The sequence below is a fragment of the Anas platyrhynchos genome, chromosome 2 (assembly GCF_047663525.1).
Source record: "Anas platyrhynchos isolate ZD024472 breed Pekin duck chromosome 2, IASCAAS_PekinDuck_T2T, whole genome shotgun sequence".
Lineage (NCBI taxonomy): Eukaryota > Metazoa > Chordata > Aves > Anseriformes > Anatidae > Anas > Anas platyrhynchos.
In genome coordinates, this window is record NC_092588.1 from 126,133,387 (window position 1) to 126,154,454 (window position 21,068).

The 21,068-nt window shown below is 38.7% G+C and overlaps 1 protein-coding gene across 2 annotated transcripts in view; it reads right to left on the reverse strand.

The window, feature by feature from the left end:
* Window positions 1-21,068, reverse strand: part of KLHL7 (kelch like family member 7) — a 23,238-nt gene continuing 2,170 nt past the window's right edge. Inside the window, exons 2-11 of one of the 2 annotated variants that reach the window (XM_005020526.4) lie at window positions 19,877-19,979; window positions 18,858-18,951; window positions 17,568-17,692; window positions 15,138-15,313; window positions 12,363-12,537; window positions 10,815-10,957; window positions 6,090-6,330; window positions 3,284-3,485; window positions 2,910-3,007; window positions 1-1,259 (exon numbers count right to left, since the gene is read on the reverse strand). In XM_005020526.4, coding sequence (XP_005020583.2) covers window positions 976-1,259; window positions 2,910-3,007; window positions 3,284-3,485; window positions 6,090-6,330; window positions 10,815-10,957; window positions 12,363-12,537; window positions 15,138-15,313; window positions 17,568-17,692; window positions 18,858-18,951; window positions 19,877-19,979 — 1,641 coding nt within the window. In that variant the 3' untranslated portion in view covers window positions 1-975. Of the gene's footprint in view, window positions 1,260-2,909; window positions 3,008-3,283; window positions 3,486-6,089; window positions 6,331-10,814; window positions 10,958-12,362; window positions 12,538-15,137; window positions 15,314-17,567; window positions 17,693-18,857; window positions 18,975-19,876; window positions 19,980-21,068 lie in introns of those variants that run through there. The other variant, XM_005020527.6, reaches the window with a different exon arrangement.

A 21,068-nucleotide genomic window follows, 5' to 3' on the forward strand; every position in this document is an offset into this window, starting at 1 on the left:
GAAGGCTTCTGCAAAATAACTTTAATGACTTGGTTCGTGCCATTTTAAAAACAGTCATTTTCAATAAAAATCAATACTTTTCTTTGTATTGACTTTGCTTTCCCATTCTTATTCACTTCTTTGATAACAGTTTGGCATCCACAGTATGTACAGCCTGGTTGCCTAGGAAGATGTACTGAGTTTGATATCTTGAATTTCCAACTCGATCCGATAGTGCACAATTATTGTGGACCTTTCCCTCCCCCCTGCCTTTATAAAATAGGAAAGTCTTTTGTGAGAGCTTCCCAAAATGCCAAAGATGACATTAAGCAAAGTATTTCTCAAATCTATCTATATATATGGCCTGTCTGACTTTAAAATCGCTATGCAGTCATGCAGATGATGGAAGATAATCACCAGAATAAAACACCTATTGTAATCTGGAGAGCTGTATAATCTATCCCCATTCACTATAGGAATCTAAGTACTGCTGTCCTTGGTCTTTCCTGAGCAAAATAATCATTGCATCCCAGTAAGATTTTTGCAGATATGTATGAATGAGAAAAATTTGCTCACATTTCTCATGACCCAAGCTATCTTTACTCACCTTTATCAAAGGAAGAATCTCTGTAACTGTGCTTGGGGGTCATTTAACCAGAAACATTATCTTCATCAAATACCTTGAGTTCTTCTAAATAACTGGTTTGGGTCTATTTTTTGACAAGGCCACACAAAGAGTCCTTTTACAGGAAGATGGCATATGTGTTCAGGTAGGTAAGTGGATTCTTAAAACACATCCCCATCTCAAAACAGACAATAAAATGGGCATCACAAAAATCCATGTTATACAATAAGCTGTATATACAAATTGAAGGACTGCATTTCAGTTTTTCCTATTACTCAGTATAACAAGATTCAGTAAAACATGGAAGCAAAGTACCAATGGCCATCTTTCCCCAAGTCCTTGAAGAATTTCTCAGGATCTCCTACACGTCTTCAGGTCTCTAATGTTTCTTCATTTGCACCACAAGTGTCTACAACACAGATTAAACAACTCGTCACTGGGAAAGCACGGACTTTGGAGTTGGCTATCCACTTGTCTGTTTCAGTATTATATTCAAGAATGTGCCCTAAGCGACCAACACCCTGAAAACCAGCCAGGACATAGACTATAGATCCCACAGCAGCACACTTCACTGTTACACCTTTCCATGGCATTGGAGACACCATCTTCCATTCATTCATCTTGATATCGTAATATTCTACGTTATCAAGGCCACCTACAAAGCAATGAAACAGATAACTGCTTATTACAATGTACTGTCAAGGCTGAACTTGAGCATACAAATGCTTAATAAAAGTTTAGTTATTTGCAAGGTTTACATTGAAAGAGAGATCAAACTAAAAATCCTTGAAAAGGAGGGCCACAGGCTTCTTTACTAGCTGTCCTACTCTTTTTAAATAGGGAAAGAAGAGTAGAAAGGAGACTGAAAATGAGAGATATTGTTACAAGTTTCACACTATAAAGATTAACATTTAACTTACTAAAGATTCTAATGTGTTGCTTCATGAACAGAACAAGGCCCAGTACATTACGGATTTGTGGCTAGTAACCAAGAGTTAGGAAACTACCTCAAGCTTGCCTCTAGTGCGACCATGTCATTCTAGAGGAGTCTTCAGCATACTTTTACTTAAATAGGTCATATACTGACGGGGGATGTTTCTCCAATAAATTTCAAGGATTTTACTATCGTAACGGCCTAAGTGCCTTTGGAAGGGCCAATAGTTTCAAGTTATTCATTTGATCTATAAGATCAATATAAGATCTCTATAAGATCAAAAATATAAGATCTATGTACGAATTGTTTCTTTAGGAAACGGGCAGTTATCATGCTTCATATGATCTACAAACAACTTGTTATCCCTATTTAACAATGACTATGAGGCACAGAAAAGTTTTCGCTTCCAGACATGAATTATTGTAGAAATGAATCTCTCAGGTCTAATCTCAAGAGGTATAAATATTTCATCCCATAGTTCTTCACCATTATATTAAGAACAATTTATCAGTATGGTTGCAGAATATAAGTAGCAAAATACTTATTGCCTTGGAATACACATTCAGCAAATACACTAAAATTTTGCAAAGTGGCAGTTCTAACCATAACTATTAGATAAAGTACAAAGATTTTATCTACTGCTATTTTTAAATTAAGAGTCAATCATGTTGGAATAGTTTCAGTAACTAATTAAAGTAAAAGCTCTATTCTAAAACAGTATTAATGTGAAATTAGATATTCTGGTTACCATAAATAATAATTAATAAATCTCCTAGCAGAGAAGTTTTCATTTTCAAAAGCACTTCAGAAACCCTATGTAATTAAAATTAAAATTAAACTGTCCTGGGAGATAAGCTATCACTCTACTTTTACAGATCAGGAGATAGATCATAAAGTGACCTGCCTATGACAGTCAGTCATATTTCATTAACTAGGGCAGTCAAGAAAATTCTTACTTTCTCACCACTTGAAAATAGCTCACTTAGATTGAAGTTCCCAAAACAATGGCTACATTTTTACCTGTCTCTTAGGGGAATAACAAAGTTTCTCAAATACATAATAAAGGACTAAAAAAGCTAACTCATCCAAAAAATTACCTTTTCTTAAGCTTAGCCACACTAAGCTACTGCAGAACTAGGCTAAAACACGGTGCGTTTCTGAATTTAACTGTATTATCATTAGTAAAATGCTTTGGGAAATGAGATATAGTGATGTAAGGAGGAGAAAGGAGGGCAACAACGATGCATCAGCAGCACATGTTTTATAGTACTGCTCAAAGTTTTTCAGCTGACTAAAGTAGAATGAATTCTTTGCAAAAGCCTCCCATGAAACCTTGTGAGACCGTGCAGAGGATTACAAGTGCTGGAGTACCTGAGCCATTTTGTCCACCCACAGCAAATATTTTGTCCTTTACAAACACCAGCCCATGATTCTTCCTGGCCTCAATCATTGGACACAGCTCAGTCCACCTAGAAAAAACAACACAATACCACAGCAAAATTGACTATTTAGTTCCTAGAAAATAAATATAAAATACATAAATAAATCCTGGAGTTGGGAATATGAAAGGAAGCTGAAGAAAATTAGCCTTTCAAGTAAAACTACAAGTAACTGTTATGTTACTACTTAACTAGGGAAAATACTTTAATGCACACAATTTTTCCTATTCATCTCTATTTCATGCATTCCTTGGCTGAACAAAGCTTGAAGTGACCAAAAACATTCAGAGTTGATACAACACTTACGTTTCGGTGGCTGGATCATAAACTTCACAGGAATTGAGTACTCTTCCAGAAACATTGTTTCCCAAGCTTCCTCCACACACGTAAATGAGGCCATTCGCCTCCACCATCCCATGGCTGCAGCGCTGAGTCAGCATGCTGGGCTTTGTGTGCCAGCTCTCCGTTCTCGTATCGTAGCATTCGAACAAATACAGGGCAGAATTTCCTTCAAAAAATAAGAAACCCACCAAAGCGGCGTTAATTTTGATGGTCGTCCTTCAGGAGGAGAGTAACAGTAATTATCAAATTTGCTTTGTTAGTTGTAAGGGGAAAGGTGCTTTTCCACCACTAAAAATAGGGCCAACCAACTCAAAATTTGGGACTATTCAAAAAGCACATACTTGTAATTCTTTTATTGACTCTTTTGTTCCAAAATATTTAAGTTTATAAAATTGCTGCTTGTGTTTGAAAATGAGTATATGTTATGCAGGGTTTTTTTTGGAGGGGGGGGCAGACTGAATCAAGATGTGCGTTATAGTTTGATCAGGTACTGATCAAATTGCCATCAATCCACGCTACTCTCAGTACTTGGAGACATAGGGAACTTTTGGATGTGGAGATGAAACCAGCTTTGTGAAGTGAATACAGATTCATAAGAGTCTCTCTCTAAGCAAAGTGATTTGTACAATTCCCAGCACATTTGCTGCTTCTGAATTAGATAGCTAGATTATGTTAGAGCATAATTCTGAATTATTAGTGACCACAAAGTAGCTAGCCCTCACCATTTTACTTTCTTCCTGGGGCCTGGCAGATACTTAATATTTTCTGGAAGTGCAAGGTCTGTCTTCCTCCCTCAAGGGCCAATAAAACTATTAATTAAATCAAAAGGGTTTTTTTTTTTTTTTATAACGTAAATAAATTGGAGCTTAAATACTTGTGCTTGGATGACTAGCCATAACGAAAGCAGAGGCGGCTGGATACAACCTGCTCTGAAAAGAGCCAAGCGTGTACACTAGCAGCACTCGCTCCCAACTATCATCAAGATATGTGGAAGTGTTATGTTTCCAGACCCAAAATACAGTAGACTTCTATAAACTGTATATTTATTTACTCCTACCACATAATTCTCATATCATTAAGAACTACAAAATGAGACTTTTTTCTTGATGTAACTATACATCAGTATTGCTTTGAAGTTGTACAAATTCTTCTCCATGGGAAGCAGAGAATAACTGTCTTTAATGTCATTGCTAAAAAGTGAAAAGCTGCTGTTTTCAGTCAGTATCATGTTAAGTATTTGTTCTGCACCTGATTATAGTGGAAGAATTCAGGAGGTTTAATGCTCAAACTCTGCTGGGTATTGCAAGTAAACCTGGATTCCATCAGTTCTAAGAGGTGAAACAAACCCTGTTGTCTCGGTGGCATGGCACAGTACTTTGTTTTCCAAGCTCTCCAGTCAATGCAAGCAGCATGGAATTTTTAGATTTCTTTACAATTAAACGCACTACAGCATTTTCCCCAATTAATAGGTCTACATAATTGTTGGCTCCAATTTAGAAAACACTGTAATGAGGATAGATGGGCTTGTCTAAAAAAAGCAGTGTTCACTGAACACCATAGCAAAAACGCACTTGCAAAGTAAATGAGTTTGTTTATTTTTATATGTTACTTTTCTGTCTTTCCCACAGAAGATCTAATAGGTTTTAGTGTTCCAAGCCCTGGTTAAACCAGTTTTAAGTAATGGGAAGTGTTATATCACATTTATCACACTAGGTGGCAGCTATAAACTGTCTTATTATAAGACGTCTGTTGTAGCAGCAGATATTTTAGAAGTCAGATAGCATTACTAAGTCAATTAATGGGAAGTTGCAAAATCTTGATAGTGTTTGGCACTGATTACAATTACTTTTTCCTGCTCTTTCCTCTGCAGTAAGACAGAACTCAATAGGATTTACTAAAAATTTCTCCCTAGATACAGTGTTTCGGTGTTTTTTGTTTTTTTTTTTTAAAAAAAAACTTTTTATGGATAATAGCATACCTACATCTCTACTTTAATCTGATGCATGTTCAGGAAACCAAATTTAGACAAAAATTAGTAACAGTTGCTATTATGCTAGGGTTTACATCATCCACTAGTGTTTTTTGTTTGTTTGTTTTTTGTGGGAAGGGGTAAAACCCCCCAGTGGTCTTAGTTTAATTACAAGGACAAGTTTAACTACATCTAAATAAAGTAGTATTTAATCATCTACTGAGGCAAGCCAACAATAACAAATTAACAGAAGATAACTTCTGATTTTTCTGTGAAATGACAGACTAAAAAAAAAAAACCTCAGGTATAACTTCACCACCAAAACCAGTAACTCAAAAGCTTTATTTCACACTTTTTTCTTTGAAAAAAATAAATAAATCATGAGGCCCAACTTATACAATGTATGCCATTGCCAAAATGCAGGTACTCCAGCCATATGCCCGAGAAAATTTTAAACCAGTTCTGTGGATTTATGGAGGTGAACTAATAGCAGAGTGGGATGGCAAATCATGTTTGCTTGTCCCTAGTTAACTCTGAAAAGTACAGTGTGCTTTACACGCCAGTTAATGTGAATATTATCATTTCAATAAGTGAAACCATCTTAAAAACACAACAGAAATAGATTGTTGGGTTGTAGGGAGGAGAAAATTCTCAATATGGGAAAAATAACTCATTAGGCTAACATGGCAACGTGCAGTTTCGTTCCAACATTATCATGCAAAAACCAGAAAAATCTCCAGGTATCTTTGTTTGTGCTTTTTTTTTTTTTTGGGTTTGGTTTAAAGATTTTTAGTGTCTTACCCACTTCTGAACCACCAGATGTATAAATTTTGCCCTCAGCAGCACAGGCTGCAAGGCTATCTCGAGGTGTTGGAGGTCCTAGCTTGGAATACCAGCTATCCTTCACCACATTGTAGCAGTCCATTCGCTTTATAGGGAAGAGCTGGGAACCACCCAAAATATAAACTACGTTGTCCCAGAAGACACAAGCTGCATCCCTGCGCTTTTCAAAGGGACATCGGATGTCTGTCCAGCTGTAATCCTGCATTACAAAGAACAGGTAATGTCTAATAGATTGTAACACTTACCTGCACAGTGAGTGTTTTTCAAACAGAGCTTTTCATAGAGATTTAGATATGGTCAGTTTTAAATTTCCTTTTCAAAACAAACATGAATACTGTTTATTGAAGAATACTCCTCAGGCGTACTCTTGAAAAATTCGCTTAGACACAGACATAGTTAGCTGCAACGAACCATGACATTATCAATTTCTATTTCCTCATTCCCTCTGTAGACCCCGTACAGCTTCCCTGAAAAACAATTTTTTTTTCCCCCAACAGAATTGACCTCCTGCTGTTATCAAGTCAGAAACAATGCATGTAATCAATAAAGCAGAATTGCATTTTCTTTTATAGGAATGGAAAAAGACATCTTACATCTAAAGAAAATAAGTACAGAAAGTAAAACCAAACAAAGGCAATGGCAAAAGGGAAAAGATAATATCCAAATTGACAAGCAACTCAGTTAAAAAGCTCTGTGATACATACTTTATTACCGTAACAACTAGAAGCTTATTTACAGAATTTACAAAACACAAATGATCTATAGCTATCCACAGCTGATAGCATGAGAAATTGGGTAATGCTTTATCACAAATACTGACAGTCATGGTGCCTGGAAGCTGATTTTGCATGGATTGGCAAAACCAGCAAGTATCAAATATAGGCATTAAGGCTACCCAAAGCCTTAAGAACACCAAACTCAGCAACTGATGGCAGACCAGGATAGCATACAGAACAAGAAACAGTTCTTGAATAATTGCATCTCACATATTCCATGCCATCGTGAGCACAGCTTGTATCTTATGCTGAACAGGAAAGCTTGGGACCTGAACTTATCTCTGTCACCTCAGATGGTCTAGCTAAACCTGCTGAATGACCTTCATCGTAATGGTTCACACAAGACATTACATTATTACATTTTCTTAGCAAGGACATACTTCAAACACCTTGGTCAATGAGGAGGAACAGCGACTCCTACATGGGGGTTCAAAGAAAGAGGCAGAGCATGTTATAGTCCAAAACATCTTACAATCTTTTCCTGTAGCATCCCCCAAATCAAGAAGAGCTGGCAGGTGCATGTGGCCCTTTATGGTGAGAAACACGTCCTGAGGCATCCTAGAAAGGAAAGCCATACTACAGCATGGCAAAATAAATAGCTGCATAAATCTTAAGAAAAATGTCTTAGTGCTTTCTGCAAGATCATCATATTTTCTGGCTCAAGTTTCTGGCACTTTTACAGAAATCTGTTTTCCCTTACTGTTGTAAGGGCTGCGATCTGACCCACTTTTGTGGCTTCAGTTCCTAGCCACCCTTTCAATCACACCTTTACCAAATGAAAAGCCAGAGGCTCTCCCATAACCTCAGCACGCTCAGCAGAACCCTCCTCTTCCAGCAGGAGGCAATTAGGTCCTTTTCTTTCAGTGCTCTTCAGTGCGTTCGCCTGTACCCCACAGTATTCATCTCAACAGGGCTTTTGCGCTTACAAACAGTTGCTTGCCACCACAGCCAAGATCTGCAACTCAGGGCAGTGGGAATCCTCTCTCTCTCTTTTTTTTTTTTTTTTTTTTTTTTGCAGGGGGTGGAGTGGTGGGGTTAGAAGGAAAGAAAGAACGAGATAAATATATGCTGACACTTCGCCTGCTGACCTTGGTTTTCAACAGTTGGTGATGCAGGACACCAGAGGCAGAAGCTGTATCTTTGTATTTAATCGTTTTTGAAAGGCTTTTTTTTTTTTTTTAATTAAAAAATAAATTTAACTCACTAAAACTATCTGAATTCTTGGCAGCTACAAGGCCCTGCAGTGACAACAATTCCAGATGTCATAATGGGCCATCCTTTTGTTTAATTCCTGTTTCACTTGCTACTTCTTCTTCCAGGGAAGAACAGCAGAGACATCTAACATGGACAACCTTGCCATTAACAGCATATCACCTATAGATCCTTATCTCCTCCTAGGAGGCATGCTGGTTCTCTTAATTGTCACAAAACATCAATGCCAGGCATCTGTTAATTTTTAATTGCCATTGGTGGATTTTTTATTGTTAAAGCCTAAAACTAGGGTTAACAGAATAATTTCAAAGGAGTATTCCTACCTTAAAGTCATATGAAGTTATGTATAAATTTTAATCAAGAAATCATAAAAAAAAAAATTACTTTCAACTTGGAAAAAATGGTTTTTTTTTTTTTTTTTTTTTTTTTTAGTGCTCTGTGGAAAACTCAACAAGAAAGTATTTCCCACCACCACAAATAGAACACTTAAGATTTTCAGTATAATTCCGAAACCAAACATCTCTACTCAAAATAGTGCCAGATTGCTCCACAGGAGCTTTATGCCCCAGTCTGCATCTGTTCCATCATTTTGCTCTCTTGAAGTACATGCAACAAAGTATTAAACAAAGCACAACAAAGACAAAGGTAGTCAATATAATTCTGTTAACAGTTTCAACAAACACAGCCTATTCAATAGCGAAATAATTTTTGCAGTATTAGTGAAAGTTATGTCACTCACAACCAATATAATATTTTCAGGAGAAAAATTACCTAAGTTTGTTTTGAACTATTTCTTTCGCTGATTCAATAATTAAATTATTGAATTTAATTAAAATCAAAAGTAGAGGCTTAGGTCACTATTCAATCAACCCAGAAGACAACAAAATAAGGAATTTCAATTACTTCCCAAGGTCCTATAACCTTGCAGAAGTCCATATATAACCTCGATTTTTGGCACTCTGATACTCCTGTTACTTTTGATAAAACTAATTAAAGCAGGTTAAACATGTCATGGAGATTTGCAGCATTGGAGCCTTACATCCCACACTTATTTCACATGCACGTGATGCTAATCCCACAGGGGTTCTGGATCCTTGGTTTGTGGCATTTAAGAAGCTACAGTCATAGTTAAAGATCAAAGACACACTCTAGGAAAATATCCAGAAAAGGACCTTTAGGTAACTTAAGAGCTAAAAATAAAATAAGTAAAGCTATTGAAGAAGACATGACAGGCTAGCTAAGAACACTTGAGGAAGCATATAAGCACTAGAAAAAAGACACTGAAGGGAGACAATGCTTATTAGAATCAAGTTCTCCAATTACTTTCTTCCTTCTCCTTCCCTGCCCCTACCCTTCTGCCCATGCCCGGCCCCACAGTTAATCCACATGCAAGACCATACAGCTCTAGCAAGAGGTAATTCTGCAAGATTTCTTCAAAAAAGAAAAAATAAAAGTCACCTACTCTGTTCCTCCCACCCCACCACATGTCTTACTTGAACATACGCGTGAAGAAAGATGAATGTTATTCAACAATTTGGGATTCTCAATAAAAATACAAATTAAATATCTCGCTTTAAGTCAGCAAATCTTTTTTTTTTTTTCTCCGAACTTGATCAATGCTCGTAAGAGGTGGCTTCAATTTTATTTTACCTAAGGGAATGCAAATTCATGTTGGATGAGTTCAAAATGCACCCCAAGGCCTTGTTCACTCTGAATTAGATCTGACAGGGCTCCTGTTCATTATGCAGTTCAGAGAGATAACACACAACTGTTCGAAATTCTAACAAGCATTTAATATGCTGAGGTGAAACAACTGGAATCTCTGCAACAAAATATTACAGTTGTGTAACTTCATAATTTATTAGAGAGCATTGATGCTTTGGTAGAAACTTATTTCTGTTTTATTGCATGTGCTTGGCTGGTAAAACAGCGTATGGGTAATCCTCCTGCAAGCAGCCAATGTTCCAACCTCATCTAGTCTGCAGAGCTGTAATAAACATTCCAGTGGCTTGACTTCATTCAGGAAACGTGGAAGAAAATATCAGGCAAAGCTTGATTGCTCTAAATTGGCCATCTCTAAGGGTTTTGTTGTAGAAATTCACTTTTCCCCACACTTCTAGGGTAACTGGCTGCCGATTCTTCTAACATACTCTTAGTTCGTGGAATTGTGAACCACTGGAATTTAGGAAAGGTTACACATTTATACTGAATGAACCAAAACCCCTTGTACTCTAAAACAGGTTCTATACTATCATAAAAGCCAATGTTTCAACTTACACTAAGAAGAAACTGCTCTGAGTTAGTCTCTGGACACATACGCGCATGCACATGCATATGGATTTTTATATATTCCTAACTGCCTGCCTGATGTTTCTGTGACCTTTTAGTTATTTCCAGCTGTGGGATGCACACACCAATCAATTCTTGACTCAAAAGTACTTCAGATCTCCCTATCTAATATTGCCAACAACAAGCACATAATCATTCTACTCAGAACGAAGTCCTACATCTAGGTACACGGATTTGAAAACGCCTAATTAGCTACACTCTTCCAACTGCATACCCAAGAGGCAGGGAATACATCCTTCCCCACACCGTTTTGTAGAGCATTATGCCTTAGTTAATATCATCAGCAAATATAAACCGCGGAAGATTACAGACAGTGAATGTTAATGCATTCTGAGGTAACGATTACCTTTGGATTAAAATATCTGCAGGACTGGGGCTGTGAGCCTCCAAACAAAGCAATGCGGTAATCATGTTTTTTTCTTCTTGGCCGTGTACCTTCCACTAACTCTTCTCTGTCTTCTGGGGAAAGGAGATGGTATCGCATCCCACCTGGAAGGAACACAACAACTGTTGTAAATCCAGTGTAGCCGAGAAAGGGATGTTTCAGAGCCAGGGAGGGGAAAAAAAAAGGGGGGGGGGAGAAATCAAGTTTCCACAGTGCATCTGTACAGCTTAGTTTTGTTTTTTAAATGTAACAACGTGCAGTAGCACATAGGAGAATACATCCAGATTTACATCCCATTTCAATCTGCCTACTCCATGTGAAAACGGGACACGGATATGGATGCATGTCACATACCAATTTATCTACTGGCTCAATTTTTGCCAATACTACCAGGCAACTAAGTTTGCCATGCTGAAACTGGCAAAAAGAAGCACAACCAAGGATGACTAGTACTGGCAGAACTGGGAGCCCAGGGAGCACAGCACCAACCTTAAAGAAGGAACTTCAAGGCAACAAGGAGTCACCACACCCTGCTCCTTACCCCGTGGTTTCTGATCAATAAGGAATGCATCTATGAAAAACCCTCACTGTTGTTCATAACTTGACAATGCGAAGTATTAGCTACATTTGCTATAAGAAAATTAGCATTTTCTTACAAAAGCATTCCAAAGAATACAAAAACATTAGTGACATTACAAACCAATAAAACAAAAAAAATGTATTCCTTCAACAATCCACCTAGTTCCATCTCATGCAAAAAGTATGACTGAAATTCTGATGGTTGGCAAATACTTACCAACGTATAGGCTAATTTGAACCTTGCTTGTTGACTGAAGGAAAACGGTTGTATGCCAATTTTAGATTTACACTAAAAGGAAGTTGCCTAAATAACTGCTACTGAAATGCAAAAATTCTTCGGGAATATTTATCAACATCTAGGCTTTTATTTTTTATGTGATAAAACTTCAAATTTGGTGTCTAAAAACACTTAAAGCTTATTTCCTCATCTCATCTGTACCTTGAGAATGTAACTCTGTTAGCTTCAACTTCCAGAGTATATTAGAGATGTAAATAGCACAACAGAGGCTTAACATTCTTATTTGCATAGGGAAGCTTCACAATATTAAAAATTTATTTCTTTAAATTTTAATAATTCACACATGAATATTAGACACTGAAGTTACTGTCGTGTCCCAAAGGCACGCTAATGCTTCCAATTACCCTGACAACCCATTGACAGAAACTTCATTACATTACACATCACAGAGTTAACATCGTTTGGTGATGACTTTCACTTCTTTCCTCTTGTTACATAAGAATGTGTGCTATTTACATGACAATTTGCTAATCCAACTTCAAATAGGTGCAAAATCCTCAAGGGAACACAGTCAGATGTATTTAACGCAAAAATGTTGTCAGAGCATTTTAAACCAATTTTCAACAATCTACATTCCACAAAAATTTTAAGTTATACAGAACATCAAAGATTTCAACTAGAAGTCAACTTACTGATCACCATTTTAAGGCATTCTGGGTTATCCTGAATAAGTGGTTCAGCCTGAACTGTTTTACTTAAGAAGTTCTTTGATATAAGAGGAAATCGGACTTTAGCAAGAATGTCAACCATGTATGGCTGGCGATTTGGCTCATCATACTTCAGCCATCTGACTGCTGCATCATAAACCTTAAACAAAAGAAAAGGAAAGAAAAGGACAATGTACATCACCACAGACTCAGACAAAAGCTAAATGTCAGTGCTCTGAACAGATTCTTCTACCTATTAAGGGTTAACTTATACCAACATTTCAGTACACGGAGAATTCACAAGTGTATACATCTCCATCTTCCAAAAATGCAAGACAACACTCAGGCATGAAGTAAAATCCCTGTACAAAACTTTTTTTTTTTTATAATAAAAACTTCTACTGCCATTTAACCTTTTCTTCAAGTGGGAAGCATGAATCTGCAATTCATATTTATCTGGGCAACGTTAAAACTAGTACGCTTTGCATTCAATGTCACAACACAGATAATACTTCACCAGAAGTGCTGAAATAGCTCGTGCTTTATATAGTGTCGTGAGCTGACAAACTGCTTCTGTTATCGAATCAGTGCTGGGAAGTTCCAAATGCATTGCTATTGTGTCTTGGGGGACCATTTAAAAATATATATATGCTTTTTTAACTGCAGACTGCCATAAGTTTACTGTTCTGAGACTCTCCTCTCTAGCTCCTCTTTACAGGAAAAGATAATGGGTTTCCTTGGCAGGGCAGGGAGGACAGGACAAGCAAGGTAACCTGTTTTATTTATGACTGTCCTCTGAGTCAGGAAGGTAATAGTGGACTTCCTTTCCATTCCTACGTACTAAGATATTTCAGTGCTGCTCTCAGACATAGCAAGCTTATCTGCTACGCTGCCATTTCAGAGTCAGCACTCGTTTCATTACAAGTGATTAACACGTTCAATACCTACTCGTTGTAGCTGAAACTGATCACAGTGATCACTTGTGAGTGATTTAGTTCTGCCATTAAATGTCTCTCCATATTATGAGTTATTCAGAAGGATTGCTAAACCTCCTCTGCTGTAATCCTGCAAAATGACCACAGAGCAAGGAAAAGTAGAGAAAGAAAGAAGGATTTAAGGCTCAAGTTCCATCAGCTAAGGAAATTCAGCAGAATGTTGGCATATGGTGTTCCTGTCCCAGTCAACAACAGAAACACTATTAGCATTCAGGAAAAATAGGCCACTTAGTAATCAAAGCTGCCCTTCCTGTTTCTGCTAAATGTAAATATGCCTTATACCATGCAAAGACTGGACTATGGCAACTTTCTATTGGTACTCCTAAGAAAGATGATTTTTTTTGGTATCACTAACTTTGCAGTTTCATACTGTACGTTGCCACTTAACAAGAGGAATTTTTATCATGCCGTGATGTCTCCCTGAAATTTCTATCACCCCCGCCAAGTTGAAGCATCCCATCTTTATCAGCAAAACTTCAAGAATGTAAATTCTAAAGTGTAATTTCCACTACAAACTAATAAAATATAACACTTCTAGCTTTGAGACTGTTACCCTGTGGCCTGAACTCTTCCCAATCCATGGTAAGAATTTTGAACTGTGACCTAAATCGTATTTATACTTATAAACTAGTTAGCTGTCATATTCTTGTCACCTGATATTATTCCTCTACCCATAGTAATTCTTATTTTCATGTAACAGATACATTGAAGAAAATGCATTAATTATGCAAAGACTAAACTTCAGAGTCAGCAGAACACCCATTTCTATTTAAGTGCACACACACATACCATCTTGATTACGAGATCCCTCTGTTGCACTTCAAAGAGGCACACAGACTCATGATGACATAGCTAAATGAACTTAAATTATCTAGTTCAAGCGCCAGAACCAGCTAGAAAGGCAAAACGTCAGTATGGTTTCAACAGATTTGATTGAGAACCTTCAAGAAGTACCCAGCAGCTACAACCATCTTGCAATCACCTCTTTGGGCTGCACTGCAGACACACCTGTACTTTATTTCCTTGCAGTAGGAAGAACATTCTGGCAAATAACCATTCAGAGCTGTGGTATATTGAATCAAGTTTTCCAAATGGGACTGCTGTGAACGTACTTTCTACCACAGTTTACAGCTTTTAAATGAATGGAGTTTTAGGCCCTTTCCAGCCACCCAGGCTTTTTTTATTTTTTTTTGTATCTATTCCATAAATAAAGGCCTTCCACCAACCTGTCACTGTCAATGCAGCTAGTTCTGACTGTTTGGTGCACCTTGCTCCTAAGTTCCTGAGTTCTGGCAGATTAGTTTATGTATGCATATTTCCATCAGCAGCAGCTCTTCTCTGAGACAAGCTGAGGCTCAGCCCATACTCAGGTTGAGACACGCAGCCATTAAGGTGTACGTCTCACCCCAGTCTGGGAGCAACTCCTGTAATATAATAAATTTAATTCCATTCATGTTACATGGAATTGAAAGCCCTACAGCTATCACAATACAGAAAGCTATTTCGCTTACTCCCTTTATTACTTCTCTTTGCAGCTTGCTGAGACTACACACGAAACATCCACACTTCAAGTGTGGATGCTCATTAACATCGGGTTTTGACCAAGCTAGGATACACTTTTAGCAAGCACTGCGTGCATCACACACTGTAGGAACATACGAAGTGAGCTGCCTCAGCCTGTTTCTTGATTAGAAAGCCATAGTGAAGTTCAATGCTCTTCGCTGCTAGCAGACAGAGCTCTTTTACAATGAAACAGAGATCTCACCTGGTCTTCTGCCCTCACAGTTAGCGTATCTTGGTTCAAGAGGTGTGTCACACGTTTAACATCAAGCTGAAGAAATTCATCCGTCTTGTAAACTTCAGTGAAGTGTTGATGGATGAAGTCATCTGCAGTGGCTTTCAGTTCTGGACAGTCTAGGCATTCTGCTAACACACTTATACCTGCAAAGGAAAAATTGAAAAAATAATTCCCAACTGAACTGCAATTACTACGGAGAAAGGCGGAGAGAGCTGGGGCTGTTCAGCCTGAAGAGAAGGCTCGGGGTGACCTCATTGCAGCTTTTCAATACTTAAAAGGGGCTTATAAAAAAAAGATGGAGAGCAACTTTTTGCTCAGTTAGACAATGACAGGACAAGTGGAATGGTTTTAAACTAAAAGAGGGGAGATTTAGATTAGAGGTTAGGAGGAAATTCTTCACTCAGAGGGTGGTGAGGCACTGGAACAGGTTGCCCAGAGAGGTTGTGGATGCCTCATCCCTGAGGGTGTTCAAGGCCAGACTGGACAAGGCCTCAAGCAACCTGATCTGGTGGGTTGCATCCCTGCCTATGGCAGGGGGTTGGAACTGGGTGATCTCTGAGGACCCTTCCAACCTGAGCCATTTTATGGTTCTACTTTTAATATATTAAACTAGAATAAAAATACCATAACTTCAGTAATAGTTAGAAACCTAGTTCATATTTATTGATATACTTTTTCTCTCTCTCTTTTTTTTTTAAAAACAGAAGAAAAAAGATGCTGTTACAACTCATCTGCAACTCAAGACAAACTAAGATAAGCCCGAATTTGTGATCCCTATCCCTGCAGAACTAACTGGAGAGCCAGGCCTGTAGCACTTGCTGTATTAGCTACTTCCCCACTATTTCCTTCCCCACTGTGAAAGAGCCAACAGCACGTTAACTAGGTCTGAGCCACACTACAACAACCCAGTCTAACCAGCACAGCTTGAGAGACCGCTTCCAGGTTTCCTGACCTCCCCTGACCTGGTCACACAGCAGCAGTCACCAGCCCAGCCCAATTTCCTGCAAGGGCCACAACCAACTGGGACTTTTATGTGTCGGTAGCAAACTCTGCTGCAGGCTGACACAAAGAAGTCGAGTTGATACTGCATCAAGAGCAGAAAGTTGGCATAAAGGTACAAAAGGCAACTGCTACTGAGAAGCACCGTTTCCAACACTCCCTCTAGTAACCTGGTAAGCAGAGGGATACTCAGCAGGAAATCTGCATGCAGGAATGAGCATGCTGCAAATCTTCCCTCTCCTCCTCCTTTGCAGGATGGGGGGGTGGTAGAAGCAACCCACCAGTGAAAGGCAATCCATGGGATGCAACTCTGTGCTTCTCTAAGTAGTAAGATGCAAAATACAATAATAAAATCCAAGCATCTCTCTGACGAGCTGCTGTCCAAGTGAGAAAAAACAATTTCAAGAGATTCCAGATTCACCACGGTTTCTTTCAAGTACACATTTTTATGAGCTAAGGGCTTGCCTGTGAGTCTGCAGAGAACACATTTCAACTTGTAAAGCATATCTTGAGGAAGATTTGATTTAATCTCGATCTCCCTTTTGATATAAATTAGCAAAGTATGCAAGTGTTAAGAGAATATAATTAGCTTTCTAGTTAACAAAGACCACAGAGGACTGAACATGCCCCAAAGCAAGCGTAAGTGGCATTTTCCTTAGAAAGTAACATCTTCCTTCCAGCAGTTGTTTCGGAGCCACTGCTGTACTGCACTGAGGCACCAGTTGAATCCTTTAATTCAGAAACTGCACAAAACATTTCTGTTGATATTATAAACATCTATAACATACTTGAGATATCACTAGGAGAATAACATAACCAAGGTCAGTAAGAAGCTTTATAAATTTTCTTTAATCAGAGACTAAAGTGCTCCAAATCTTGGAGCACCAATACACACCAAGTTCTGCTTGTTACCTTTTTTGTAACTCAGAGTTTACAGTAAGGCTACAGGGCATATTAACTACCAAATCCGCCCAGATGACAATCACAGACATCACTCAAAAGAAGCAATTAAAAATAGAGCAACCTAAACTTATCCTCTTCATATTTTTTAGAAGATAGGCTAATTTTGTATGAACTACGAGCATCAAATTCCACCTCCAAGTACAGTAACAACAATTGAAAGCTCCACCTTATTAAATACGTAAGGATCTCAAACAAACAAGAAGCTACAGGCTGCTGCTAAACTGGGATGAGACCTAGCAAAGTCAGTGGACCTTGGTATTGAACAAAAACTGCCAGATCACTTCGTTTATGGCAAGGGAAAACAGTTTAGATTGAGCCAAATTATTTTTCCACATATCTGGATTTAGCTAAGCGCTACTGTCTTTTAGATGATGCTATCTACGTTTTGAGAATAGCAAAGTTAAAAACAAAGTAAAAAGCCTGCATTTCTCTTACCAAGACAATTTGAAGCATCGACTTGTTCTTTCAAGAAATCCACACACATTTTTTTCACAGGTTCAATCTGATATTGGTTTGCTGCATCTAGTAAAGACTGGACGTTATTGCTGTTAACAGAAATTCTGCGGAACAGAAGACGCAAAGTTAGCACCAATACCTACTTCGTTGGAGCCAAAACACCAACTTACACCAATTGAAATAATCGCAAAATTATTCCCCTGCTATTTCCCCTGGCGTCCTTCTCTTACACGCAAAGAAGACACAGCCTCCCCTCATGCTCTTTCCAAATTGCTTTGGTTTGCTGTACTTTGCTAAGGAAGGGCAAACAGTCCCGGATTTTAAAGGCTAAGCCTCTAACACAGGCCATCTGGAATACCATGCTAATTACTTTGACTTGTGTGGTGAACCATTTTTACGAAACAGAAAAGGAACAGAACCTTTTCCTGACAGCCACCTACTCCCTAACAGACATCAGCAAATTTTGTCTAAACTCATTGTGGACACTGCTCTGGTTGATCTGTCTAAAGCGTGTGAGCACAACAACTATTTGGGAGTGCCTGAAGAAAAGGTCCAGAGCCCACAGGCAAGCGTTTGTGTGCCAGCAGAGGCAACAGTATGGCTGGGGCGCTGACACTGTGTCTGACCACGGATGAAGCATACAAGGCTCCTCTGAGAAAACAGAAGAAGCCTTCTTAAGGAGAGTTAATCCCATCAGCACGAAGATGAAGGGCCTGCCATCCATCTGCCATAAGAGCTCGTTGCAAAGTGCTGTTCACAATCCTAGCTGTTTGAGCGAGCTTTGTATAAACACTGCAGTGCCTGCAGTGCTATTTAAAACCAAGCATGGGGGCAGCCTGAGATAGAAGGGAAATGCTGTTCACACAGTTGTTATCCACCCGGCCCGACCAGAGGTGAAGGTGCAGCTCCCAGAAATGGTTATCTGTGATAGCTACTATGGGCATAAAGAGAAACCCCTGCTGGTATCAACAGGGGCCTGGATTTCAGAACAATGGGGAATATCATTTGACTCCAAGACTGAAGCCAGAAGCATTCTGAATTGCCTTCTGGAGACAATTACCACCCTCTTTCGTCTGTGGAGCTTCCTACTGATTAAATAAAAAGGAAAAGGGGAGGAGAATAGAAGGTCTAGTCACATCAGACTTCAAATGAGTAAAGGATTATAATAGTAATAAAACTGATGAATCATGAAAGCATTATTTTAACATTTTACCATTTACAATTGGCAGGCTTTCTAGCAGAAATGTCATTTTAAAATACCAAAACTACCTTGCAGTATAAGCAAACTCCACAAGCTGTTCAATAATGTCAGGTTCTGCATCTTTTAGCTCCACTTCGAAGGACTTGGATTCAAGCATATTTGCTGCAAATAGATTAAAAGACAAACTACATCAATAAGCCACTCTGGTTATTGTATTTTCCAGTTTGCAAAATGTAAAGTGATCAGACAAAAGGGGAACTTGCTAAGACTGCACACAGTTGATTGGTGTGTCCCGGGATTATTCATGCAAGTCATGAAAGAAAGGAGGCAGAGTGACAACCAAGAGAACTCGTGCGCACACGTGCTTGTGTTGTGTCAATTATGCTGTAAGGTGTATTAAATAGAAAGGGTCAGAAATGCTGCTGACTGCAGTGCAGACTGCCAAGCCAGCATTACCAAAGACTGGAAGCACAGACTGCACTACTAAAAGCTATCTCCATATTCATGCTGATAATAGAGCCAGCTCAGAGCTCCCCATGCATTGCAAGTTCACCCACAGATGGTTACAGGCCAACCACTGGAAGGCACACACGTTTTACTGCTACTTACTGTGCTGTAAAACACACACTGAAGTCAATTTAACTTTTGCATGCCTTACCTATGATTTGTAACATAGACACTACGTGGCTGATTTTGTAAAGTTAGTGCAAACACAAGAACGCCTATGTTCCTGGAAGCCTGTTTTGTACGCGGCAGTGCCTAATGGTGGGAAGGAACAGGGCAGGAATCCTTTGTGCCACAGGAGTAGCAACTCCCAGTTTTCAGGTTAAGGGAGGGAAAGCAACTGCAAGACAGTGTGTGGGCTCCAGCTGGGCTTTCATACAAAGTAACACTTGACTTGATCAAAGGAGAGAAAGTGAAAACGAGGGGAATGGTTAACAGAGACGAATGGAAGGATACAAACTGAAATCTTCACTCACACTTATCTCTGAAATTTATCACTTTCATAAAATAAACAGCTTGTCAGCCACGTATCTAACAGCATATTACCATGAAAGCATAAAATCAAACGATTTTGAAGACTTACTAGTGAACATCAAGTTAAAAAAGTGACTTGCTGAAGCGAGCACAACACGGTGAGCTGGGATCTTTCTTTCCTGAACCATAAGAATGACATCACATAGAGTTCTCTGAATCAAAGGAAAAAGACAAACAGAAAAAGATGAGCATTTTTTGAAACACTTTCAAAAATATTTCTCTAACAGCAGCTTATGGAAATTCACCGGTGTCCTTAATCTGCATAACTCAAAAGAGTATCATGTAACAAAAATATTTTCTGAAAGGCAACCAAGTCAAACCTTTGGCCAGGTTGAAGAAAAAAAGCTCAGTTTTCCCCATGAACTTGTACCTTAAAGCTGGTCACTGATAAAATATGAACTCTAAAGCTTTTCCTGTGACATTTACATCAACCTCCTATAACAGTCTCTACAGAATCTAGCGGGGACCACATTGACACTGCAGCCTTTTCATCCATCAGGGGCTCTCTTACCTACCCAGCTGTCAATTTTCATAAATAACTCAGAGGATCCCAATACCCGTAGAATCCCACCATGCTGCCCAGAGTGAAAGTGATGAACAAATTCAAAACATTCAGCTGGATATGTTAAATGAAGCATATCCCAAAAACACCACTTATATTAAAGAGTTTGAATGCTCACACCCCATCAGCAACTAACTTTCAGACAAAATACACTTTTATTTCTCATTGTTTGCTCATTGCATATAAACAGCGCGTGACAGTTCATGTAGGAGAGAAACTAGAAGGACAAAGTGACAGAACTTAAAAGTTGTCAGGAGACAAGAGTAAGGGGTGAGGGTAAAAATATGTTATTTGAATAGATTTTAACGTGGTATCCTTGCTAAGAACACACGGACTGAAATGAGGGCACGCCATACTGCAGTTAATTATAACATTCTCTTATTAAGAAAAACTGTTTTTAGGAAGTTAGCTTCTCAGCACTTTCTGTTACTATGTTAAGTTCATGAGACTATTTTGGGTAACACCTACCTACACCCATCCCAATGCTAACCCCAGAAAGCAGCACTTCTACTGTAGGAAGGAAATACACTTGATTAGAACAGTGTTAGAATTTTCTCCACACATAGACTGTTACCCAGGGTTCAACTCAGGCTGATAATCCACACGGAGCCTTGTGAAATAAATCTGGTTTTTAGTTTCTTAGAGGACACTCATCAGAGAGTGGAGGGGTGTATGACAC